This window comes from Acomys russatus, chromosome 25, assembly GCF_903995435.1.
Source record: "Acomys russatus chromosome 25, mAcoRus1.1, whole genome shotgun sequence".
Taxonomy (NCBI): domain Eukaryota; kingdom Metazoa; phylum Chordata; class Mammalia; order Rodentia; family Muridae; genus Acomys; species Acomys russatus.
The window spans coordinates 3,658,377-3,684,430 of NC_067161.1; the positions used below are offsets into that span (position 1 = coordinate 3,658,377).

At 51.9% G+C, this 26,054-nt stretch overlaps 1 protein-coding gene across 1 annotated transcript in view; it reads left to right on the plus strand.

Annotated features, from left to right (window-relative positions):
- Window positions 1-26,054, plus strand: part of LOC127208599 (uncharacterized) — a 105,294-nt gene that overhangs the window by 15,452 nt on the left and 63,788 nt on the right. The window contains exons 7-16 of the mRNA XM_051168091.1: window positions 509-639; window positions 4,630-4,733; window positions 6,635-6,800; window positions 11,625-11,810; window positions 11,930-12,082; window positions 14,927-15,071; window positions 17,221-17,379; window positions 17,769-17,893; window positions 20,207-20,389; window positions 24,065-24,220. Of these exons, the coding sequence (XP_051024048.1) occupies window positions 509-639; window positions 4,630-4,733; window positions 6,635-6,800; window positions 11,625-11,810; window positions 11,930-12,082; window positions 14,927-15,071; window positions 17,221-17,379; window positions 17,769-17,893; window positions 20,207-20,389; window positions 24,065-24,220 (1,508 nt within the window). The remainder of the gene's footprint in view (window positions 1-508; window positions 640-4,629; window positions 4,734-6,634; window positions 6,801-11,624; window positions 11,811-11,929; window positions 12,083-14,926; window positions 15,072-17,220; window positions 17,380-17,768; window positions 17,894-20,206; window positions 20,390-24,064; window positions 24,221-26,054) is intronic.

Below are 26,054 nucleotides of genomic sequence, written 5' to 3' on the forward strand. Positions count from 1 at the left end.
AGGGACATCACAGACACACACAAAGTAGCTGTGTTTTGTTGGGAAAGGGTCTCGGGTAGTCCAGGTTGACCTCAAATGTGCTATGTAGCTGAAGACAGCCTTGAACTTCTGTTCTGATTTTTCTCCCTCTAAGTGCTGAGATTACAGACATGGGCCGCCATAGCTGGTTTATTCTGTGCTGCGTACTGAGCCCAGGGCTTGGTGCATACTAGGCAAACAGTCCCCGATAGACCCACATCCTCAGTTCCCCGTGCACTGTTGGGGACAGAACCCAAAGCCCTAGATGCCCAGCATGTGCTCCGTCTGGCACAGGATCCTTAGGTCACTTCCTGTCTTGGCTGAGGCTATATTCGTCCTCTTACCCGCTCACCCCCAGGGGGTGGACACCTAGGTTGTGTCTTTGCTCTGACCTCGTTCATGCCTCTTTGACCTCTTGCCTAGAGCATACTGAAGGACTCAAGGGACACTCCCAGGGGTCTCTGTAACTCTAACGGCCTTGCCTTGTCAGATATGGACTTCAAAGATGTGAGTCCCAGGAGCCTGCAGTATGAATGGGAGGAGACGCTGTCCCCAGCCACAGTGACCACGGCGGCTACTTTAGTGGAGAGGCTGTGTGTGGCTCATCCCACCAGCTTTGAGGTAAGTTTTCCCAGCCCTACGCCCTGAGCCTGAGCACCTCCCCCAGTCTCTCCTCGTCCTGCCTAGCTTCACCAACAAACACACCAAAGCATTTGCTCTGTGCTCAGGCCAGAAGCTAAGGACCTCATTCATGTTAGCTAAGTCAACCCTCTGGAGAATTCTCCCTGTGCCCATTTTACAGGCGAGGAAACTGAGGCTTGCAGAATTTAGGGACCATGCTCCAAACCACCTTGCCAGGAAGTAACAGAGCTGAGCATTTCACACCGGAGGCAGTCTGGTCTCACAGCAAGGTTTCTCACCCCTCTTTAATTTGTATTATTTGTTGTCGGGGTGGGGTGCGCTGTTCATTGTGGTTTACAGAGGAAGAAGCACTCCTGGTCTCTACCAGCTAGATGCCAGCATCTTCCCTGCGTGTAGTCATAACAACCAGACTGATGTCTCTGGGTACACAGTTGTCCAGGCTGAGAACTGCACACCCCTCTTATCATCTCACTGCTGCTCCAGGATTGGGAACCGTGGGAAGCCATACAGCAGACCTGCTTCCTCCTGATCATCTGAGAGCATTTCTTGATCCCAGGGTTGACAATTCCTTTGGTCACGTGACTCCGGGCAAGGTGCACTGTGGGGTCTGGTTCTCACTTAGGAGGCAAGCAGTGCCTGCGTCAGACAGCCCCCAACTTCCCTAAAAGGCCCATTAAGCCAACAAATTAGTTAGGCTTTCCAGGGATTCACTAGCCCACACCCTCCAGATCCGGAGCCCCCTGGGACCACCAAGCCCTGCTGCGTTGCCAGGAGACCACAATGTCTCTGCCTTTCTTAAGGCCAGTGGCCCACAGACAAAGTTTGTTTTCAGTCCTGAAACAAAGCCAGGACTTGGTGCCCCATAGAGAGCAAAGTCCCAGTGTGGCTTTCTCTCTGGGGGGAGGGTGTTGGTGATGTGGGGGCAGCAGTGGGAGTGGCCTAACCAAAGCTTTCACAGGGGATCCAGAAGAAGGGAATGTGCCTGCTGGGGTGGCCAGAACAGGAGCAGGGCGCACTTGTCCTGAAGGAAAACTCAGGCCGCACAATTTAGTAAATGCTGGCAGGAGAGCCAAGTGGTTTTTGTTTATTTGTTTGTTTCTTCATTTTTGGAGGAGTCAGGGTCAGAGTCCAGGACCTCACACATGCTAGGTAAACACTCCACTACAGAGCAGTCACACCTCACTCAGCCCGCTGCCCTAGAGACCGTGGTACTCTAATAGGCAAGTGGTGGCTGCAGATAGGTAACCCTAAATCCTACAGCCAGGTGTCAGAGAGGGGAAAACAGGTTCAGGATTCTGAGGCCTTCAGGCCACATGGGGGGGGGGGTGACAGAGAGGCCCCTGAGGTTGCTGCAGCGGCCGCCTGTGAGTACCACCAGAGGAAGTGAAGACAGGGTGTGCTTGGAGAACGTCCATCCCAGGAAGGCTCCCTGAATTCTGGGGTGGACACATTGGCCTCAAGGAGCCTGATTTGTGCTCTTGCAGTTTCTTTTTCTGTTTTTGAGACAAGGTCTCACTCTGTAGCCCAGGCTATCTGGAACTTAGGATAGCCCTCCCATTTGTGCCTCCCAAGTGCTGGAAGCACAGCGTGTGCCACCATGTTGGGTACGTTCTGTGATGTTCTGAGACCAGGCTGTTGCTGGTCTCAGTGGCGGGCATGCAGCGAGGGTGGCATGTTTCATTTCAGCCATCCTTCAATGGTGGGGGCCTCGGCCAGGCCATGGGCAGATCCGGTGCTGGTCAGGCAGCAGGAGGTGGGCCTAGCATGGCTCCTTTGGGTTTGGTTTTCCCGTGGCCCTGGGCTTGGGTTGCAGCAGGGACCTCGGACTAGAAGGAGGCTGAGATGGGAGGATGAAGTCAGTTTCCCCAAGTTAAGCAACCCATAAGGATCTGGGATGTGCTTTGGAGGCAGCCCTCTGTCTGTCAGAGTGTTTGGGCCTTCAGGTGAGGCCTGCAAACCCTGGCCACACACACTTTCCTGCCATAACTGTTGACAGTCACTTTTTGCCTATCCTGGACTCGCTTTGGAGACCAGGCTGGCCTCAAACTCACAGCGATCCGCCTGCCTATGCCTCCCGAGTGCTGGGATTAAAGGCGTGCACCACGACCACGACCACCCGTCCCAACAGTCCCTTTTTGATAGGAAAAAGTTCAAGGGCTGTAGACATAGCTCAGCAGGTGGATCACTTGTCTCATGTGCACACGGCCTTGTGTTCCATCTCGGTACTATAGAGAAGAAACCAAATCCCAGACATTACAACAAGCAAACAAAAACCAGTGTGCCAGGAAGGTGGGCCAAGGGGCGCACCTGAGAAGCTTTTTGTTTTGTTTTGTTTGTTTGTTTTGCTGTGGCTGCTGGACCACAGCTGCCAAAATGAGGCCCGTCCCTTTGTGACATCTGACCAAAGCAAGAACCCTTAGCAGCACTCCAATGCACCTTTGAAAGGATGATGAGGTTCAGGTTGTCCGAGGCCACTGTGGAGGCCAGCAGATTAGCAAAGCGGTCCAGGGGTACAGGAAGAAACATGTCACTCCCATTGATTGGGTTCAGTGAGAAAAGGCTGATGGCACAACTGTTTGTGTGGGCATCCGTCCCAGCAAGGTGGTGACCAGCAGGCTAGAGCTGGGCAAGGACCGCAGAGAGACCCTGGGAAGGAAAAGCAACCCTTGATGAGCAGGGAGGGAGAAGGGCGAAAGCAAGGAGGCCATCCGAAAGGTGCAGGAGGAGAGTCTGGTGCTGGACAGTCACTAAAGACTGCATAAGCTGGGCTGGAGAGATGGCTCAGTGGTTAAGGGCACTACCTGCTCTTCCAGAGGTCATGAGTTCAATTCCCAGTAACCATATGTTGGCTCACAACCATCTATAATGTGATCTGATGCCCTCTTCTGCAGATAAAGCACTCATATGCAATAAATAAATCTTAAGAAAGAAGAAGAAGAAGAAGAAGAAGAAGAAGAAGAAGAAGAAGAAGAAGAAGAAGAAGAAGAAGAAGAAGAAAAAAAAAAGACTGCATTAGCTAAAAAAAAATCTGCTGGGCGTGGTGGCACACGCCTTTAATCCCAGCACTTGGGAGGCAGAAGCAGGTGGATCGCTGTGAGTTCGAGGCCAGTCTGGTCTATAAAGTGAGTCCAGGACAGGCAAGGCTACACAGAGAGAGCCTGTTTTGGAAAAAAAAAAAAAAAAAAAAAAAGCGCTAAAAAATCCAATCTAAGATTCACCAGGAACGAAGGACGAAGCTGATTTGTTAGAGTGTGTCTGGCTTGCTCAAAACTATGGCGTTGCCTTCCAGCACTGGATAAACGGGACACAGTTTTGGTGTCTGTAGTCCCAGTACTTAGGTGAAAACAGGAAGATCAAGGTCATCCTTGCCTGCCTGTCGAGTTTGAGGTCAGCTGGAGCTACAGGAGACTTGGCTCAAACAAACACACAAACAACCCCCCCCCCCAACCAAACAAAAACAAACTAACAGCCACGAAAGCAAGAACCATCAGAGTGCCTCAGTGGGTACAGGTGCTTCCCCTACAAGCCTGGAGGCCTGAGTTCATTCCCGGATGCCCATGTAAGGGAGAAAGGAGAGAGCGACCTCCACAAAGCTGTCCTCTGACCTCCACGTGTGTGCCATGTCCCGCCCACAGATTCCATGGCACCTTTTTTTTCTTTTGGTTCTGTGACACAGAGTCTCAGTCTCGGCCTGGTGTCCAGGCTGGCCTTAAACTTGTGGCAGTCTTGCCGCCGCAGCCTCCTGAGTGTTAGGATGACCGGGCACGGCTTCTCCCACCACCACATCCTAGCGTGGGACACAGATCTTGCCCGTTAATGGAGAACATGCAGCCACCTTGTGCTTCGGGTGGGAAGCTGGATTTGTGGCCTCACCATCTAGCTGCCCTTTGGCTGTGTAGCTTTCTCTGCCATCATGCCTTGGAGCAGGGCATGGGCCCTGTGATCATGGGGGTTCCCTCTGTGTCCCAGACCACAGAGATATTCTTGATGCTGGTGTCTGAGCTCCGAGGCCTTTCTGCGGGTGAGCTGACTGAAGTCTGGAGACACTCGTCTTCGAAATGCCAAGGGGATGGGTAAGGGCCTTACTCCGCGGGCGGAGGCTGGCTGCTTTGGGGGATCCTTCATGGGGTGGGGTGGCTTCGGGACACTCTAGAGTCCTCAGATGGGATGTGATATCAGCTTGCCAGGGTGGGGTCTGAAATGCAAGCTTTGTGGACTGAGATTGAATGTGAAGACTGGCATATAAATATAGAGATGGCGCTGCTCACGCTGGGCACAATGGTGCACACCTGTAATCCCAGCACTCGGGAGGCAGAGGCAGGTGGATCTCTGTGAGTTCAAGACCAGCCTGGTCTACAAAGAGAGTCCAGGACGGCCAAGGCTACACAGAGAAACCCTGTCTCAAAAACAAACAAACAAACAAAAGATGGTGCTGTTTTGGAAGAGCATCTGTACAGGCTCAGGGATTAGACACCAAGCACTGTGGGTCCCCTCCTGTGGAGCTTTGCAGATGTCTAGTTTGGGGTGCTGCAGGCTGGGATCCTGAGTCAACCTCATTCCTACTCTCACTCCAACTGAGCTGAGGTCAGCAGATGGCGTGAAGGGACTCTGAAACCTCAGGGGTCTCTCTGAGGACCTCACTTCAGGGACTCCAGACTGTGCTGGGTCACCTCAGGGAAGCGCCCTGCCCTTCATCAAAAGACTACATCACATGCTATGGAGTGCACGTCTTTTACGGCCACTGCCCGTATTCGTTCACCGAATCCACAAAGTAACCCTGCTGGCAAGTGCTACAGCTATTTCTGCTCTTTGCATTTGCACAGCAAGGCACAGAGCATTTAAGACACTTGGCTGAAGCCAGCAGAGGAGGACTGTTTGTTTTGCTGTTTAGCTGGCCTAGAGCTTACAGCAATCCTCCTGCCTCATTCTCCTAAGTGCTGAGATTACAGGCTTGTGCCCCCATGCCAGCCTTAGGATGAAGAACCCAGGGGCCCTGAACTTCTCCATCCACAGTCCCTGTAGACTTTGTCCATCTGTCTGCACAGACCTCGAGGTTCCGCCTGTGGGGAAGTCCTTCCCAGGGCTCTCTGTTTCAACAGAGCTGACACTGTCTTGAGTATCTATTGTCCCTTGTCACCACATTCCCATCTCATAGTTGAGCAAGCTGACACTCATTTACAGAGCAAGTGATGTGGGGAGTGTTGGGGGGCAGCTCTGTCTCCACCTGTGCAGCCCCGAGCTTCACATATGCCCGTGGGTAATGGCTATGACCGAGAATTCCTCCATCCAGCCATTGTTCCCACACCAAACACTGCCACCCCCATTCTGAAACAATATCTTTCTGGAACCTTCTAGCATTTTCTTCAGTATTAAAATAAAAACAAGGGGGAAATTAAAGACAGACAAAATATAAATCCCTTGCTTGCAATAAATAAATTACTCCCTTGCCCAGGCTTGTAGTCGCAGCTATACTGGAAACTGAGGCAGGGGGATCACGAATCCAAGGACTGCCTACGCTATAGAGTGAGTGTAAGGGCAGCTTAAGCAATTTAGGGAGATTCTGTCTCAAAATGAAATCAAAACGATGCAGGAAGCAGCATCATAGCAGAGCACTTCCCTAGTATGTGAACCCTGGCCTCTGTTCCCAGCACTGTGGAAATATGATAATAAAATCACTCAAGTCATGCATCCCTTGGTGTTGGGCCGAGAGTGTCAGATGCTTCTATTGGAAGCCACTGGCCCATGCGGGGCCTCATGATCCCCACATCATCTCCTGGTGGCCCTGGCGGAGGTGGACAAGGTTCTTACATTAGCTAGCTGAGCATAGCAAATGGGACACAGGCCCAGCATGGCTTCTTCCTCAGAGAATTCAGACATGTCCCTCCCTGTCTCCAGCCTTGGCTTGTCTCCCATAAGAACAAAGGCTGCAGCAAGGCTCAGTGACACTACCTTGTCACCGTGCTGCTCTCCCCAGGCATCCACTGGTAGACGCCCTGCCCTCCTGTGGTACTCAGAACTGTGTGGACCTCATGAAGCAGCTCATCATGGCCAGGGAGGTGGAAGCAGACCAGGCTGAGGCATGGCTGTGGTCGCTGGCCTTCATTCCAAAGCCCACGGACACCATGGTGCACACACTGCTGGTGAGTCTACCCCTCAGCCTCCAGCCTGACCTCCCTCCTTGCCTGGACACACAAGAGGGTGACCTGCTCCCATCCTGGAATTGTTTCTTTCCCTTCACAGACTGGGGTTGGAGTTGAACTGCGATGCTATATTCAAGGCAGAATTTACTATCATGGATCTGGTTTTCATATGTGGGGGGCAGAGCTTAGTATATATGCCAGGCTGGGGTTACAGAGCCCCTCACGTATGCATTGTCCTGCCTGTGCCTCCCAAGTGCTGGGCTTGGGTGTGTCCCAGCATACCAGTGAGATCTGGAATTTGAGTATCGGTGATGTGTAACCCTGTTGTGTGATGTGAACTAATGATTCAACCTCTCTGGACCTTTCTAGAACAAATGTGCATAGCATGTATGTGAATGCTCAGTCATAGAAACAGAGTTTATTTGTTTTTCTTTTCTTTTTTGTTTTTTCAAACAAAGTTTCTCTATGTAGCCCAGGCTAGCCTTGTACTCACAGAGCTCCACCTGCCTCTACCTCCCGAATGCTGAGATTAAAGGCGTGTGCCACCACTCAGAACTCACAGACATGGGATAGTCTAGATAGCCAGTTTGCTCAGGGATCCCCTGTCTCTTCCTTTCAAGCACTGGAATTACAGGGGGGCCACCACTCCCACCCAGGGTTGATGTGGGGCTGTCTCCGAGCCATCTCCCTAGTCTGCCTGAGACTGGTTTTTGGTATGAGAACTAAGGATGGACAGAGTTATTTTTTTTTTTTTTTTTAATTGGTGTTCTGCCTGTTTGTATGTCTGTATGAGGATGTCAGATCCTCTAAACTGGAGTTACAGACAGTTGTGAGCTGTCATGTGGGTGCTGGGATTTGAACTTGGGTCCTTTGGAAGAACAGCCAATGCTCTTAACCGTTGAGCCATCTTTCCAGCCCCATGACCCAATTCTTTTGACTTAAGCTTGTGGTAAGAAACGACACGCTGTGTGTAAAGCAGTTCTCTGGGCACTCAGCACTTAATCAGCGCATGTTAAATAGCAGCCATCAGGCTAGAGAAATGACTTTGTGGTTAGAAGCACTGGCTGTCCTTGCAGGGACTCAGGTTCAGAACCTGCACAGGGTGCCTCACAGCTGTTCTAGTTCCAGAGGATCTGATCTCCACAGATGATGGCATATACACAGACCAGCACACTCAGATATTCATACTTATAAAAAACATTAGAGGGGCTGGAGCGATGGGTCAGTGGTTAAGAGCGCCGCCTGCTCTTCCAAAGGTCCTGAGTTCAATTCCCAGCATACTACATGGTGGCTCACAACCATCTGAATTGTGATATGGCGCCCTCTTCTGGCTTGCAGGAGTACACGCAAGCAAAGCACTGTATACATAATAAATAAATAAATAAATCTTTAAGGAAAAAATTAGAGCTGCTGTTTTTGTAAACAAACTTATTTGGGAATGCTGCAGTGGGAGATCTCTGAAGCTAGCCAACAGTTCCCACCAATGAGCAGAAATCTAGTTTCCCTCACAATGTCTCTACAATGTGAGTGGTGCCACCATCCCAAACTTACAAATGGGAAAACTCAGGTCCCCAGGCAGGGCAGCTCACCCACATCGGTAACCCTGATCTATCATCCTGCCCCAACCTCTGTCCACATCCTCATGGCCTTAGGAGTGGAGGTGCCTCTAGGGGATCCCCATCCCACTGTTCCAGGCTGGGAGCATGTGTTGTGGCCACACTCAATGGCTGGGCCTAGGAGCATCAATGAGGACCCCAGCACTGATTTGAGTCTCGGTACCTCTGAGCCCCAACAGCACAGAGATGTGTCACCTATCCAGGGGTGTACAGGGAGCACCCAAACCCTTAACCCTGAACCTTGATCCTGGAGTTCCACAGGTTATATGTTGGCCCCGTTTAACAGGACACAAATTTGGACACCAACTTTGATCCAGATCTAACTGGACCCTAAGTAAATCACAGTCCACAGCCCAGCAGGTGGCACATTGGTCATGTGCACCATCCAAGGGCTGGGCAGGGCTGGCTAGCTGAGAATAGGAAAGTCTGCCCTCTCTTCCGCCTTTCTTCCCCTTCCCCACTTATCTGTTTTTGCATGGTGGGATGCGGTGGCACAGACTTTGTCCTTTACCAGCACGATCTGATCTGAGTTTCCCTGTCTTATGCTGGGGCTCTGCTGTGTGTCAGGACATTGCTGGCGAGGAACGTGGGCGTGCCATTAGGCTCTGAGGAAAGGGTAGAGGCGGCGCTTCGTCTTAGTCAAGGCCACAACAAATGTCTTTTCTTTCTCTTTCAAGGTAGAGTGAATGCTGTCTGATGCCTCTCTGTGTCTCTAATTTTTAAAAATTAGTTTGTTTATGATCATGTTTTTAATTTTAAAAAATGTTGTGTAGGTAAGACACATGTGTGGAGATCAGAGGACAACATCGGTTTTTTTGTTTGTTTTGTTTGTTTGTTGTTGTTGGTTTTTTGTTTTGTTTTGTCTTTTTGTGTTTTTGTTTTGTTTTGTTTGAGACAGGGTTTTTCTGCGTTGCCTTGGCTGTCCTGGATTCACTTTGTAGGCCTGGCTGTCCTCGAACTCACAGAGATCCGCCTGCCTCTGCCTCCCAGAGCGCTGGGATTACAGGTGTGCGCCACCACGCCTGGCCAGAGGACAGCTCTTGACAATCTGCTCTCTCTTTCCATCCTGGGGTCAGGGACCTAGCTCTGCTCACCAGGCCTGTGAGTCAGGTGCCTCCACCCACCACACCATCTCTCCAGCATCTTGTCTGCATCTAGCCCTATCTTCCTCTCCACACTAAAGAAACACAGACGTTCTTTCTTATTTTGACAAAAAAGAAAGGAAAAGAAATATGCTTTAAAGCTACTCCTGCTTGGGCATTTTCATAGAAGACACACTCTGAAATGCCTGCACCAGGATTCAGGCCCTCTGAGATGTACACACATATGCATATACATACACACAGAGGCACATTTGCACACACATAGAGACACATTTGCACACACACACTTACACACATAAATGTACACATATATACACACACCAGCATTCACACATACAAATTTCATATATTCTTTCTTTTACACACACATACATACACACACACACAAATATAAATGCTGAGATTCCAGAACACCTGCTGGTAGAGAGGTGCTTATGTGGGCCCCCATGTGAACACTTTGTTGTTGTTGTTGTTGTATAGGGTTGGGGGGGCTGTTAAGACAGGGTTTCTCTGTGTAGCCTTGGGTGTCCTGGATTCATTTTGCAGACCAGGTTGGCCTAGAATTCAGAGATCCTCCTGCCTCTGCCTCCCAAGTGCTGGGATTAAAGGCCAGTGCCACCACACCCAGCTCCTTACATTCGTGTGAGTGTGGACCAGTGGGGAATCTTATATCCACAGCAGAGCAGAGCCTGGTGTTGTCTTTCCTCACTCTGTCAGCACTGTATGGTCTCAGGCTGCATTTACACCTAGGCCCCAGGACCTGTGTTTTTCAGGACTGAGCCCAGAGCTGCTTTGAGAAGCAGCGAGAGACACACCTGGGCGCCTAACCCCAGGGTTAAGGCAGAGCTGCGTCTCATACGGGCGCAATATGAGGCACGTCACGTCACCTCTCAGAAGCTTCTGAAACAGCAAAGTAGAACTAATAAGAAAGTGCACGGAAGAGAGGTGAGGGCAACAGGGGTTACGTGTAGTGAGTACAGGGCACAAGTTGGGCCTGCAAACTGGAAGGCACATCAGATGCCGGAGCCCATTGCTAGATCCACAGGCAGCTTTAGAGCTGCTGGTTAGACTAAGATAGTGCAGAAATCAAAAAGCCCAAGCTTGCATTTAGAGAAATTAAATTAAAAACAATGGTAGCGGGTATCACAAATGTCCAAGATGCCTTCTGACAGCTCCACTGCACTGTTTGTCTTCATGACACTCCCAAGCTGCTTCCAGCCCCCAGCCAGGCCTCTCGGTCTTCCAGGGGAGGCTTCTGTCTCTCTGGTACACAGGACTCTGGCCTGCCCCTGGGGAACTCTTGGGCTGTGCCAAGAGAGCTTCTCTCTTGTGTAGCTTCCGTGGTGGGAGTGCCGCACCCGGTCCAGGATGCTGGCTCATCTGTGATCCACATGGTACAGAGCGAACCTCAGCTCATTTCTTGCTCATGGGAGGAGGCGGGAGCTAGTCTGCTGCATGTAGGGTGGCCCAACCTTGTGGCTAGGCTTCTGCACCCACTCCTGTCTAGTGACCTCCACCTTGCTCACTCTAGCTGGCAGCTTGGACCAGGGTCAGTCAGACTCAGTGCTACTGGTGTATGGAGGATGGCCTAGCACCCTTCCTACCTGCTACAGTTTGTCTTTTGAAAGAGGGTTTCACTGTGGTCTAGGCTGGCTTTGAATTCCTTGTCCTGCCTCAGCCTCCAGAGTGCTACAGCTGCAGGCCTACACCAAGTCCAGCAGTGACATTTTGACTATTTTTCCTGGTGCTGGACCTCTGAATCAAGGATCTTGCCCATGCTAGGCAGGAGCTATGCCACTGAGCTAAGCTTCTAGGCCCCCCTAACTCCTGTTGCAATGGCCCTAATGCCTCTAGGCATGACAAGAATATTCCTGTCTCACTTTAGCCTAAGAGCAGTGATCTCTGTCCTGGGTATACATCGGGGACCCCCGGTACCTCTCTAGAAACAGTTCGAGCAGCCCTTTCTCCACACTGGGTGGGAGTGACCAAGCTGCTGTGACATTAGCAAGTGCCAGGCTGAATCAGGGTTGGGGAGGATTGAGAACTCCTTCAGAAGTCACTTACCAGCCTTCTTGGGGCATGGGGTGGGTGTTGTCTATCCCTAGCCACTGCTGCAGTCTCCAGGGGTCAGCCCAGGCGCCTTCCTTGGCATCTCAGCTCTGGCGCACAACCTCTGTGCTGCTCTGGATGGGCACTGCCAGCAGTTACCTGGAGTTGGCTCCCTTGTGAGGATTCTGGGAGAGGCTTTTGGTGTGAACTGCAGCTTCCCAGAGCCTGTGGATGCTGGCCAGGTGCGTATGGCTCATGTCTCAACACTAGGTCTTGCCGGGCGGGTTGTCCTTGGATGGGTGGGTGGGACTGGGGACCCCTCCAGGCCTCACAGACCACCCTACTGCCATGTGTTCTGCAGCCTCAGCTTGTGTTGAAGGCCATCGGCAATGCAGGGCTGGCAGCAGCTGCTCTCACCCCTGTGCTGAGCACCTGTGCTACCCTGAGGAGCAACTCCCCAGAGATCCGGCTGGCAGCTGTCCAGGCCTTCCGGAGGATCCCTTGCTCTGCAGATGTGAGTCCTTGTGTTTTTCCCCTCTGGCTGTAGTTGGGTGATGGGCATATGAAATCATGATGGATTCACGGAGCAACTCCTGTGTCCTGGGTACCTGCCCAGGTACCAGTGTGGACAAGTATTTTGCCTCTGTCCTCGAGAGCCTGTGTTTGGTATGGGAAGCTGCCTGTTCACCAAATAAACCCACAAAGAAGCTTGTGGTTTCTGATTCTGCCACGTGGTCTAGACCCACATGTACCAGCACTGGCAGACTCTGTGGGCTAGTGCCTGGCCTGCTATCTGCTCTTATAAATAAAACTTTATTAACACACAGATAGCTATGAGCTATCTGTAGCTACTTACTTTATTGCTACAACTGCTGAGTGGAATCTTTTCAAGAGAAACTGCAAGGCCTAGGACAGTTATTGCTGCCTGTGTCTTTGTAGGGAACGTTTGCCCACCTGTCTGTCACTCAGTCAAGGACAGGTTCTTACCCATGAACCATTGAGCTCTCTGTGGTCTGGTTTCTTACCTCCTCGCACACAGTGTAGCCTCATCTGCTACTTTTTCTTCCGGATGTGCTCAGGCCTCACTCTGTACCTGTCTACAGAGCATTGCTGGGGAGGGACAATAGCTGGGGAGATAGTTCAGTTAGAAAAATGCCTCTTGTGCAAGCATGGGGACCCGAGATATGACCCGAGCACCCACGTAAGAGCTTCATGGTGAACATGCCTGCCATCCAGCACTGGGGAGGGGTGCAGAGACAAGAGGATCCATGGGGGTTGCTGGGCAGCCAGCCTAGCTGAACTACTGAACTCCAGGCCCAGGGACAGCCCTTGGCTCAGAAAATAAGGTGTATAATATAGTTTATGCCTTAGTATGATAAACAGTAAGTAAATATATAAAAGGCGAGGAGCTGCTGGAGAAATGGCTGTTCTACTCTCACAGAGGACCTGGGTTTAGTTCCTGAAATCCACATGATGGCTCACAACCACCTGCAACTCCAGTTCCAGGGAATCTGGCCTCTGTGGACTCCTGTACACACTTGTTGCATATACTGTGTTTTTCGGACCATAAGATGCACTCCTTGCCGGGCTGTGGTGGCGCACGCCTTTAATCCCAGCACTTGGGAGGCAGAGACAGGCGGATCACTGTGAGTTCGAGGCCAGCCTGGTCTACAAAGCAAGTCCAGGACAACCAAGGCTACACAGAGAGACCCTGTCTCAGAAAAAAGAAAAAGAAAAAAAGATGCACTCCTCCCCAGAAGTGTTGGGGGGGCGGGGATTAGGGTGTGCCTTATGGTCCGATTGCTGTTTTTATTGTTTTTCTTGCTCTAAAATCTGGGTGTTTATGGCCAGGTGTATCTCATAGTCTGAAAAATACGGTAAGCTTATGCAAGGAAACACACATAAATAAACAATAAATCAGTACAGTGGTACATGCTTGTAATCCCAGCACTCAGGGAGGAAGAGGCGGGTGGATCTCTGAGTCCGAGGTCAGTCTGGTCTACAAAGCCCAGGACTTCCAGGGCTACACAGAGAAACCCTGTCTCAAACAACAACAACAATAAGGATAACAAATATTTAAAAAATAAGGTGGACAGGGACTGGAGAGGTGCCTCAGAAGTTAAGAGCACTTGCTGCACTTGCAGAGGATGTGGGTTCAATTCTCAGCACCCACAGGGCAGCTCACTACCATCTGTAATTCCAGTTCCAGGGGATCCAGTGCTGTCTTCTGGCTTCCACTGTTACCAGACATGCACATGGTGCACAGACGCACAAGCAGGCAGCATGCTCATTCAGATACAATTTTTTTTCAAGACAGGGTCTCTCTGTGTAGCCTTGGCTGTCCTGGACTCACTTTGTAGATCAGGCTGGCCTCGAACTCACAGCAATCCACCTGCCTCTGCCCCCCAAATGCTGGGATTAAAGGCGTGCACCACCACGCCCGGCTTCAGATACAATTTTTTTTTAAGGTGGAAAGTGATCGAGGAAAGGTACTCAATGTTGACCACTAGCATTTAAACATGCATGGACACATGTGCACACGTAATACACATAAATTCCTATAAGCAAACACACATAAATAAAATAAAATACCTTTAAAAAATAAGATGGAGAGGGGCTGTACAGATGCCCAGAAATTAAGAGCACTTGCTTCTCTTGCAGAAGACCTGGGTAGTGGCCCCACTAGCTCTCACAGTAGGGACACAGGTGACAGTGTAGTGGAAAAGTTGCCCATGGCTCACGTGCATGCACACTTGCACACACACACACACACACACACACACACACACACACACACACACACACTCCTGTTCACTGGAACGTCTTCATTGCTGGTTCACCTGAAATGAAACCTCCTGAATCCCGAGCCCTGAGTGTCAGGTGGATAGGGACTCGGTCAGTCATATTTATGATGTGATCTATCAGGTATACAGTAGGTGCTCAGAAAGTGCATGCTTTGAGTGGGTGGCCGGATGGCTACACCTTGAGGGAAGTTGGGAAGGGTTGATAGCGAGGCACAGAGTCTTGAGGTGGCTTCCTTGGAACTGGGCTTGAAAGCACTACAACATTTATATTTCATATTTGTGCTATTTTGTAAATAAAGCTTTGTTGGAATGTGTCTATGGACTTCTGTTATGCATTGGTATGCACGAAAACTTATGAGGCTCTGGGATAGGAGGGCTGGGGAATAGGCATGGTCCCACTATGCGCCACAGTAGGACCACAGGTGACAATGTGCTGGGGAAGTTGTTTATGGCAGAGACATTGTCGCAGGAGGGGCAGGGTCACAGGGTCCACTGTAGGAAGAAGGGCATTATGCAGGGTGGGTACCGAATGATGGATGTCTTTTCCAAGCTAGAGGTCAGTGCTCTCGCGCCTGTACCAAGCTCCCAACGAAGACACGGAGCTCCGTATCAATGCCTACCTGGCTCTGATGAGGTGCCCCAGCGAGGAGGTGTTTGCCCAGGTGCGGCACACACAGGCATCGGAGCGGTCCACCCAGGGTGAGTAGGGCAGTGTGGGCTGCTAGGGGTGGGCCTGTGCCAGGAGTCCCTGAGTCCCCTACTCCTCTACACATACTAGGCAATTGGCCCTGTGCGTTCCCACACATGGCAGTCCCAGCCCTGCCTGCCCACGGACGCCGTGAGAAGAGCACCTTCTCCTCTCAGGGCCTCAGTTTCCTCAAAACTCACCAAGGTCTGCTCACTCTGGCCAGGTAGTGTTAGGACACACCGTTAACCCCAGCACTCAGGAGGCAGAGGCAGGTAGATCTCTGAGTTCGAGGCCAGCCTGGTCTACAGAGCGAGTTCCAGGCTAGCCAGAACTACACAGAGAAACCCTGCCTCAAAAAACAACAGTATGTAATGCGTAACTTGTTAACAGCTGGGCTCCAATACAACCTCAGCTCCCTCTTGCTTGTCTTTGTATGTCTCAGGAGAGGGGCTCATGTTGCTGTGAGCCTCCGATTCTATGTCTGTGAAATGGGGACATGGTAGCATGTGCCTCTGAGCATGCTGAGGAGGGATGCGCTGGCGTAAGAGGATGGCCCATCTTTTGTTCTCGCTGCAGTCATGTTTAAAAGGGCAGGGTGGGAAGCTGAGTGGTCAGTGAAGGTCTTCTTCCACTCCACGTCCCCAACTCAGGATACATTCCCTGAGAGCAGCTCTTCCAGCTGCCATCAGAACTTCAACACACTGCTGGAGAGCTTGCCTGGCATCAGGAGGCCCTGGGTTGCGTCCCCATCACCACAGACAACCGATCAACCAACCAGCCAGTCAACAAACATCTTTGTAACACAGGGACAGGCACACATAAATAACACACGTGTGCATCTCTATCTGTTTCACTTGTCCCTACGGAGGACTGGAGGCTGTTTCCAGTCTTGGGCCATTAGCACTGATAGCCCAAAGGGTTCTGCCTACACACTTGCCTGACGTGGCTTGATGTTTCCCTGAAAGTGAACCGCCTGTGCAAGTGGTGTGTTCATTTGATACAGATGCAGGATATGGTTCTGCGTCGGAGCACTGGCCTCATGTGTTCGAGGAGGCCTTTGGCTCCATGCACCACACTGCAAACCAAGCCAAATCAACCCACCAAACAAACAAACAAACAAAACCATTCCCATGTTGCAAATGGCCTTCTGTGGATGTGGAGTCACAGAAGATGTAGTGCTAGTTCCAGGCTTGCAGCTGAGGGGAGGGGTGATGAAGGGACGGCTTTGTCTTGAATCATAGTAGTCAACCGGCTAAGCTTCCTCTAAGGGATCAGCCAGGGGCCGTAGATACCAGGCCGTGTGCTGCCCAGTGGGATAAGAGGGTTCCTCTGCCCCCCCCCCAAATCAGCTCCGTCCCATGAGCAGATGTTTGAGAAGCTTCCAGATATGCCTTATGGGAGCGTAATTAGGTTCTGGCTTTGGCCTAGGCTGATCTTTGCCAACAGCCCAGTGAGATGAGCTGTTACTTTATTTCACAGATGAGGAACCGGAGGCTCAGAAAGCTAGAGTGGGCGGCTCACACACACCTAGAAGTAATAGAGCTAAGGCCCAGGGGAGAGGGCTCAGTCAGGGAAGTGCCTGCTGGGTAACTGTGATTGTGATCCCAGTGCTGGGGAGGGGGACTCAGCTGGCTGTGTCCCTCATGCTCACTGGCTGGCTTAGCCAGCCTAGCTGAATTGGCTAGGTTTCCAGGGGAAAAAAAAAAGTGGGAAACCTTGTCTAAAAGCAAACAGCGTGGATTGTGCCCAAGAAACATCTTCACTGTTTTCTGGCCCCCCACATACGTGCACATACATGTACATAAAGGTACACCTACATACACATGGAAAAGGTTTTTAAACAGTACAACGAGGATCTGAAGTGGAGCTTGCTGTCCGCACTTCACAGACGAGGCACAGAGTTGTGGTTGCACCATCTTGAGGTGTATTTATGGAACTGAACTGGGGTTCAGACTTGGGTCTCACTTTCAAGCCACGGGATCCCACTTCATCACTTTGCCTCATTAGAATTCCACACACAGGCCGGGTCCCACTCCTGTCAGCTTCCATAACACGCAGGAGCTTGAGCAGCCCTGACATGAGGGTGTGGCAGGCCTGGGCCGAGTCAGGGAGCCTTGACCAATGGCTCACCATGTGCCTGATGCTGCCGCTCTGCTCCAGTGGGCTCTTTTGTGTGGAGCCACATCCTGCAGCTGCTGGAGACAGATGACCCCCTGAAACGTGACCTTCGGGACGCCCTCCCCGAGGACATCCTCAGTCAGCAGTTCCAGCCGGAGACCTGGAAACACTCGTCTTACTGTGATGTCACCTTCCGCTCAAGTATGGCATGGCTGGGGCCACAAGTACTGGGGACCCCAGAGCTCCAATCTCCAAGAACACAGGGCTTTCCTCTGCCTGGGCTACATAAAGAAAGTTCAAGTCTAGCCTGGATAACTTAGCGGAGAACTGCACTTCTGTAGTGGGGCTAACCTTGTGCACAGGGCCTGAGTTAGATCTACACACGAGCAGTGGGGGGGAGGGGTAGGAACCTTTTCATCTGAGGTCCTTGGACCACCTCAGACACCCTGGGAAGCATAGGGTATGAAGAGTGCTCTGGGATCGCCCTCAACCTTCATCAGGTAGGTGAGATGTATAACCCTCTCCTGGGGCAGGGCACACTGGTGTGTAGCTTCTCTTTCTAGATCCAAGGGTCGTCTCTTTTCCCTCAGCATCTGGCAGCCTGGGAGCCAACCTGGAGAGGACCCTCCTCTTCTCTCCCAACTCTTTCCTCCCTTGTTCTGCCACGGTGAACCTCACTGTCCACGCTGTTGGCCGCGCCTTCAACCTACTGGAGGTAAGACTGCAGGGCTTGCAGATATCTCCGTAGGGACTGTCTTAGAGGCAGGGCAAGGAGTGGTCCTATCTGTCCATCTGTCTGTCTGCCTATCCCTTACTTCCATTGTTCTACATTCATCTATCATTTTTGACCCATTTATTTTCTGCCTGCCCACAGATGCAGCCATACATCTGTCTACACATTACTCAAGCAATCTTCCATCGCTCTCATCCCTCTCATCCACCCATCCATCCATCCATCCATCCACCCACCCATCCATCCATCCATCCATCCATCCATCCATCCATCCATTTATCCATACCTTTCACTCAGCTATCTATCCCTCCATCTATCTCTCTCATCCATCCATTCCTCTGTCTGCCTATCTATCTATCTATCTATCTATCTATCTATCTATCTCTCTATCTAATTCACTCGCCCCTCAATTCATATTCCCATATTCCATCTGTCTCCATCCATATTCTATACATCCATCCATCTACATTTATCCACCTGTCTACCTACCATAGATTGCAGAAACATTTCTCTCTAGCTGACACTGTATCAAGCATGTGCTCAGCTGGCTCTGGACACATAGTGACGAACAACTGAGGCAGGGTCCCTGCTCTCCTGGTACTTTTCATTCTCAGAGGCTGTTGTGAGAATTTTCTCCCTGTGATGGGGGAGAACTAAGCAACTTCTACCTCCTCCATCTAGAGTCCTATGGTGGAAGTCATGGTGGCAGCAAAAGTATGAGGTGGCTGGTCACATTGCATCCACAGTTGGGAAGGAGATCATGTGTGTGTGTATTTGTGAGCACTAGTGCAAGTGCACACACACATGCACACATGTGCTGGTGCACAGCTTGCCTACTACTTTAAAAATACTTATTTATTGTCAGGGTGGGGCATGTGGGTACCATGATGCATATGCTGAGAGTGGGAGTCAGGGACCTCTTTCTACCATGTGCTTTGAGTCTGCAGCGTTGTCGGCAAGCACTTTATCTGCTGAGCTGTAGTGCTGCCTCTATTTTCTCCTTTTTATTCAGTCCAGAACTCCAGATCATGGAATGGAGTACATTGAGAGCAGGTCTTCCTTTCTCACGTTAGCCTCTTTGGAACTGCCCTTACAGATGGGCCCAGTGGTGTGTCTCAATGGATGGTGATTCTAATTCCAGTCCGGTTGACCTGTGCAGAGCCGAGGTCAGAGAATGCTTGCTAAGCAGGCTACTAGTGAGTGTGAAGGTCCCAGAAAAGGAAAAGGGAGGTGTTCATAGGGACAGAGTGGAGGAGGGCGTGAGGGGAGGCACAGAGCAGGAACATGTATAGGGAATGGTGCAGTGTGATAGAGCACTTTCTTGTCACCATGAGGGACGAATGGGGCAACAATGGAAGCTAGACACTTTCTCCTTCTTTTCTCCCTTCCTTCTTCCCTCCCTCCCTCCTTCCCTTCCTCCCTATCTTCCTCCCTTCCTCCCTTCTTCCTCTCCCTGGTTTAGTGCTGGGACTGGGACCCTAGTGCATGCTAGGCAAGCAGTCTTTGTCCAAGAGAGAAGGTCTCTGAGGCTGGTGTCCTGTGGTTGTTGTGAACTCCTGTCATTTGGTCCCAAGGTCCTGGCGTTGGTCTGCAGGACAAGTGCTCTGTGCTCTCACACCCCCTTCTGGTTGATGGAGACCAGGGCCTGTCACCCAGACACTGCCAGCTGGGGGTGGTGCCACCCCCTGTGATTTTTCTCCAAACATTGTCAATGACATCTGGAAGGCAGGAGGGCATGGAGAAGAGGTGTAGAGAAGGGAAACCAGATGTCTGGGTGGGTTTATGGAGGGAAAGAAGATGGACAGGTGGGTGGATGGCCTACACATGTCCAGGAGGGAGGAGAGATAGGTGGACAGGAGGACGAAGGATGTGCCGATGGGAGGAAGGACAGACAGAGGAAGGGTTTATTTGTTCACCCATCAAGTTCTGAGAATCATCTCGGCTGGTTAGACGCCTCATGGGTAATTCGTGATTTCCTACACCCCTCAAGGAGATGCCCACCACAGGCCCTTGGGTGACCTTCTTGTGTTCTGGAAACCCAGGTGGAGGTGTGATGTGTGTGGCCTGGGATGAGGAAGTGAGAAGAAAGACTGCCCAGGGGTGGTGGCATTCGAACCAAACCCCCCAAAGAATCTATAGGAAATTTTCCCTGAAATTTTCAAGGTTGTGTCCTGTTTCCTGAGCCCGGGTGGCATCCAGGGAGCCCTGAGTGCTCTAGGTGAGCCTCCTGGGGCCCCTGTTCCCAGCCCTGAGCCCTTGATCACTTGTTCATAAGCCTCTGGTTTCTCTCGCCAGTTGGGAGTCCAGTTGAAAAACACCGAAGACATCATCCGCAATCTGCTGGGCCCCAAATCCTTCTGGAGGCAGGAAGAGAAGAAAGAGGCAGAGCCAGAGAGTCCTTCAGGGCCAGAGCCAGGCCTGGGCAGCTCTGAGTGTCCAAGAGAAAGCTCCAGAAAGATGAAGGCCCTCCAGGAGAAGGTAAGAAATCTGTGTAGTCTGACTACCCCGGCCCCCCAAGTCAGTCACCCAGATGCCAGCATAGGCTCCTGGAAAGACTGGAGCTTTAGGGGTTCCTGGAAAGACTGGAGTTTTAGGGGTTCATGCATCCTTTGTGGACACCTGCTAGCCAGGCCATCTGGTGTTGAAAAGGTGTTTGTGTAAGTGTAACCCCTACGCAGAAAAGTCCCGAAGCCCCACATCTGGTGAACATCTGGTTCTGTGTCCCCACCTCTGTGCGTCAGTGAGGGCAGACCCTGCACTGTTACGGGCGCCCCAGAGAACTTTCCATCTTCTCCTCTAGTCACTACCCAACCCTAACCAAGTAGCCACTGGCCTAACTTCTAGTGGCACCAATGACTCCTGCCTTTAAAAGTCAGCTTTGTCGAGCTGCCGCAGTAGCACACACCTACAACCCAGTGCTGGTGTGCGGGAGCAGGGCACTTCATGGCTACCCGGTCTAGTCTTCAGTGAGAGGCTCTGCCTCAAAGAAAAAAGTGGAGAGCAATGGAAGAAGACAGCTGCTGTTGACCTCTGGCATGCACACGCACGTGCACACGCACGCGCGCGCGCGTGCGCGCGCGCACACACACACACACACACACACACACACACACACACACACACACAACTCTGATCTGAGAGCACTGGTGTCACCCTCAGCGAAAAACCTGATGACCCTATCATGCTCATAGGAGCCCTTTTTGGTTTGTTTCCTTTAAGATAGTTTTGCTTTGTCGCTCAGGATGGCCTCTAACTTGCAATCCTCCTGCCTCAGCCTCTTCACTGATGGGATCACTCACGGTTAGGGACCTCCATGCCCATCTCACAAGCATCTCCACCTTCTATAACACTCCTTCCATCCTGCTCCCACCACGGGGAGCTACTGTGAGGCTTCCTGCCACTGCGAACTGCTGGGCATGTTCTCCGATGGCGTGTAACCTCCCACATGTATTTAAAGCTTGAGGTCGCTTTGCTCTGTTTCATTCCTCCATGGCTGTGAGATGCCCCCTGTCCCCACCCCTGGAGATGGAACCCAGGGCCTTTCCTGTGCTAGACAACCACCCTACCACTGAGCTACCCGGCAGTTTTCTGTTGTTGCTTTGGTTTTGGTGATTGGGGTTTTTTGTTTGTTTGTCTGTTTGTCTGTTTTGTTTTGAGAAGGGTCTTACTATGTAGCTTAAGTTGATCTCACAGCCTCCGTATGCGTTGGTCTGGCCTAGAACTTACTCTTTAGCTCATGGCTACCCTCAAACATACGATCCTCCTGCCTCAGCCTCCTACTGCTGAGATCTCAGGCCTGTTCCATCTGCCAGGCTACTATCTTACTTTAATCTGTGTTTCCCTAATGACTAGGGATGATGGGCCTTATATACGATTTTATCTTATGTATTTTTTTTGTATCAGGGTCTCACTATATAGACCAGCTAGTTTCAAACTCACAGAGATCTGCCTGTCTGCCTTCCATGTGGGAGGATTCAAGGTGTATACCACCATGTCCAGCCTTATTTATTTTTATTACGTGTGTGTGTGTTCACATCCACATGGCACAGAACATATGTGGAGGTCAGAGGACAACTTGCACTTCTTGGTTCTCTTCGTCCACCGTCTGGAAGGGGGTGGTTGGGCTCAACAGGTGTCTGAGCCATCTTGCCAGCCTTGTGGACAGCTCTTCATGGACTTATCTGCTATCTAGGTGCCCTCTCTGGTGAAACGCATATTCAAGTATTTGGTTCATTTTATTTTACTGGGTTATTTTCTTTCTGGGTTTCGGGAATTCTTTATTTTAGAAGTAAATCCTGCTATCAGATATGTGACTGGGAAACACTGCCTCCCAGTTTGTAGTGTGTCCCTTCATTCTCTTCTACTGGGAATGGTTTTGTTATCTAGCTTAAGGTTTTCTTCTACCTTTCTGTGTACGTGTCTGTCTATGCATGCATGTACATGTGTGCATGACTGTTTATGTGTATGAATGTGTGCATGTGTGTGCATGTGCTCATGTGCACGCGTATATGGGCTACTAGAAAGGTCGAAGGCGTATGGGGTCTCAGCCCCCTGAAACACACTCTAGCACATATGTTCTTTGACAGGCATGGTAGCCCATGGCCCAGTGCAGACACAACTTCCTAGAACAGGCATAAAGAAGAAGCCATCTTGGCCGGGCTGCCATGAGCCAGCTCTGACCTACAGTGGCTTTTCCCAGTTCCCGCTTCAGCGTCCCTTCTAGGATCCCATGCAGCCACCTGAGCTGCACCAGGCCTCAGCCTCCCCGGTTTACTGACTGAGCCATCTCTCTAGCCTCTGTGATATTTCACAGCTTTGTTTTCTTTTATTTGAGATACAAATCTTACTTTGTAGCCCAGGCTGACCTCAAAGTGAGGATCCCCTGCCCCCACCAGGGGCGGTAATCCACACCGGTAATCCTAGCACTCAGTAGATGAAGGCAAGACATCAGAAGTGCAGAGTCATTCTCAGGCTAGCAAGTGTGCGGTCAGCCTGGGCTACGCTGTGTGAAAAGAGGAGAGAAAATGAAAGGTTGTGCTGTGAGCCGTCTTCTGTTTGCTTTTGTGGTGTGTATGTATAGTGTCCGAGGGCGTGCCTTGAGTTGGAGGCCTGCCCTCAGCTGAGTGATCATGTCTCGTTGCTAGGTACTGTTTTAGCAGAGACTGTGTGCAAGCACAGGTCTTCATGAGCGACCTGGAGGGTGGAGACCGTGATAGGCCCGCACTCCGCCTGCAGCATTTGCTCTTGTAAAACGCCATTTGTGTGTACATCCGAGAGCCAGCAATGTGGGTGGCTTGGGTGTGTACTGACATGTTTATACATAGACCAGATGTTAGCCCAAACCCAGGTGGGCTGGGAATAAACACTTTGCTCTAGCTGGGCCTGGAGGCACGTGCCTTGTAACCCTAGGACTTAGAAGGTGGAGGGATTTCCAGGCAAGCCTCGGCACCATGGTGGGTTGGAGCCTGTCTGGCCTACACGAGGCTCTATTTCACAAGAACAAAACAAACATTTTTGTCTTAGAATGCACTCTCCCTCGTCTGTTATTTTCTCATGTTTTATACTCACATCTCAGGAACAAAGAGAGTAGTAACAACAGATGCTTGGCTTCATATTGGCAAGAGAAAGGGAGAGCTACAGCTGGCAGCGACTTCTTCCACAAGTCACTCTTGCCCCTTACTGAGGTGTGGGTGGGCAAACTAACACTTCCGTCTTCAAAGAATCCTCGGATTTGGAGTGTCTATTAAAAGACATAACTTTCAAATGTTAAAATAACGTCTACTTGCAAAACCGAGAGTGCACAGCATGGAAATTGATGAGGGCTCTGGCCTCCAGGCCATGCTGGTCTCCTGATTCCTCAGGTGGCTGGAAGGGATCCTAGACTGGGACGCTGAAGCAGGAACTGGGAAAAGCAGCTGCTGTTCAGGGCTGGTTCATGGCAGCTTGGCCGAGCTGGCTTCTTGTTCACGCCTGTTCTAGGAAGTTGTGTCTGCACTGGGCCATGCCTGTCAAAGAACATGTGTTCTAGAGAGTGTTTGGTAGGCTGGGGTCCCACATGCCCTTGACCTTTCTAGCAGCCCACCCTCCTCTCCTAAACCAGCTTTGCCTGTCTCACCCTAAGCTCCTCTGTCTTCATCTGTGGTTGTTTCTCAGGTGGCCCAGCGGTATAGGACAAGACGGACACCAAGCTGCCAGTTGAGTGTCAAAGTGTTCGGGCACGAGCTGAGCTTCCTGGACTGTGGGCCTCTGGGTGGCCACCGGAGACTCTGGTCTCTGCCCCTGGCTGAACTTGCCATCAAGCTTCTCAAGGTACTCTCTGAACTCTCCCTCACTGTCCCTGTCCCACCCCTGCCTCCAACCTCTCTCCCTTGACTCCGGCACTTGCCCTTATTCCCTGCCCTCTGTCCCCTGCCAGTTTGCCCTGTCTCCATCTTGTGTTCCCAGCCCTGTGTTCTGCCTCATGCCTTCTGTCCCAGCCCTGTGCCCTGCCTCATGCCTTCTGTCCCTGCCCTGGGTCCTGCCTCATGCCTTCTGTCCCCAGCCCTGTGCCCTGCCTCATGCCTTCTGTCCCTAGCCCTGTGCCCTACCTCATGTCTTCTGTCCCCAGCCCTGTGCCCTGCCTCATGCCTTCTGTCCCCAGCCCTGTGTCCTGCCTCATGCCTTCTGTCCCTGCCCTGGGTCCTGCCTCATGCCTTCTGTCCCCAGCCCTATGTCTTGCCTCATGTCTTCTGTCCCCAGCCCTGTGCCCTGCCTCATGTCTTTTGTCCCAGCCCTGTGCCCTGGCTCATGCCTTCTGTCCCCAGCCATGTGCCCAGCCTCATGCCTTCTGTCCCCAGCCCTGTGCCCTGTGCCCTGCCTCATGCCTTCTGTCCCCAGCCCTGTGCCCTGCCTCATGCCTTCTGTCCCCAGCCCTGTGCCCTGCCTCATGTCTTCTGTCCCCAGCCCTGTGCCCTGCCTCATGTCTTCTGTCCTCAGCTCTGTGTCCTGCCTCATGTCTTCTGTCCCCAGCCCTGTGTCCTGCCTCATGCCTTCTGTCCCCAGCCCTGTGCCCTGCCTCATGCCTTCTGTCCCCAGCCCTGTGCCCTGTCTCATGCCTTCTGTCCCCAGCCATGTGTCCTGCCTCATGTCTTCTGTCCTCAGCCCTGTGTCCTGCCTCATGTCTTCTGTCCTCAGCCCTGTGTCCTGCCTCATGCCTTCTGTCCCTAGCCCTGTGCCCTACCTCATGTCTTCTGTGCCAGCCTTGTGCCCTGCCTCATGCCTTCTGTCCCTAGCCCTGTGTCCTGCCTCATGTCCTCTGTCCCTAGCCCTGTGTCCTGCCTCATGTCCTCTGTCCCCGCCCTGTATCCTGCCTCATGTCCTCTGTCCCCAGCCCTGTGTCCTGCCTCATGTCTTCTGTCCCCAGCCCCGTGCCCTGCCTCATGCATTCTGTCCCCAGCCCTATGTCTTGCCTCATGCCTTCTGTCCTCAGCGCTGTGTCCTGCCTCATGTCTTCTGTCCCCAGCCCTGTGTCCTGCCTCATGCCTTCTGTCCCCAGCCCTATGTCTTGCCTCATGCCTTCTGTCCTCAGCCCTGTGTCCTGCCTCATGCCTTCTGTCCCCAGCCCTATGTCTTGCCTCATGTCTTCTGTCCCCAGCCCTGTGCCCTGCCTCATGTCTTTTGTCCCAGCCCTGTGCCCTGGCTCATGCCTTCTGTCCCCAGCCATGTGCCCAGCCTCATGCCTTCTGTCCCCAGCCCTGTGCCCTGCCTCATGCCTTCTGTCCCCAGCCCTGTGCCCTGCCTCATGCCTTCTGTCCTCAGCCCTGTGCCCTGCCTCATATCTTCTGTCCCCAGCCCTGTGCCCTGCCTCATGTCTTCTGTCCCCAGCCCTGTGCCCTGCCTCATGTCTTCTGTCCTCAGCTCTGTGTCCTGCCTCATGTCTTCTGTCCCCAGCCCTGTGTCCTGCCTCATACCTTCTGTCCCCAGCCCAGGGTCCTGCCTCGTGCCTTCTGTCCCCAGCCCTGTGCCCTGCCTCATGTCTTCTGTCCCAGCCCTGTGCCCAGCCTCATACCTTCTGTCCCCAACCCTGTGCCCTGCCTCATGCCTTCTGTCTCCAGCTCTGTGTCCTGCCTCATGTCTTTGTCCCCAGCCCTGTGCCCTGCCTCAT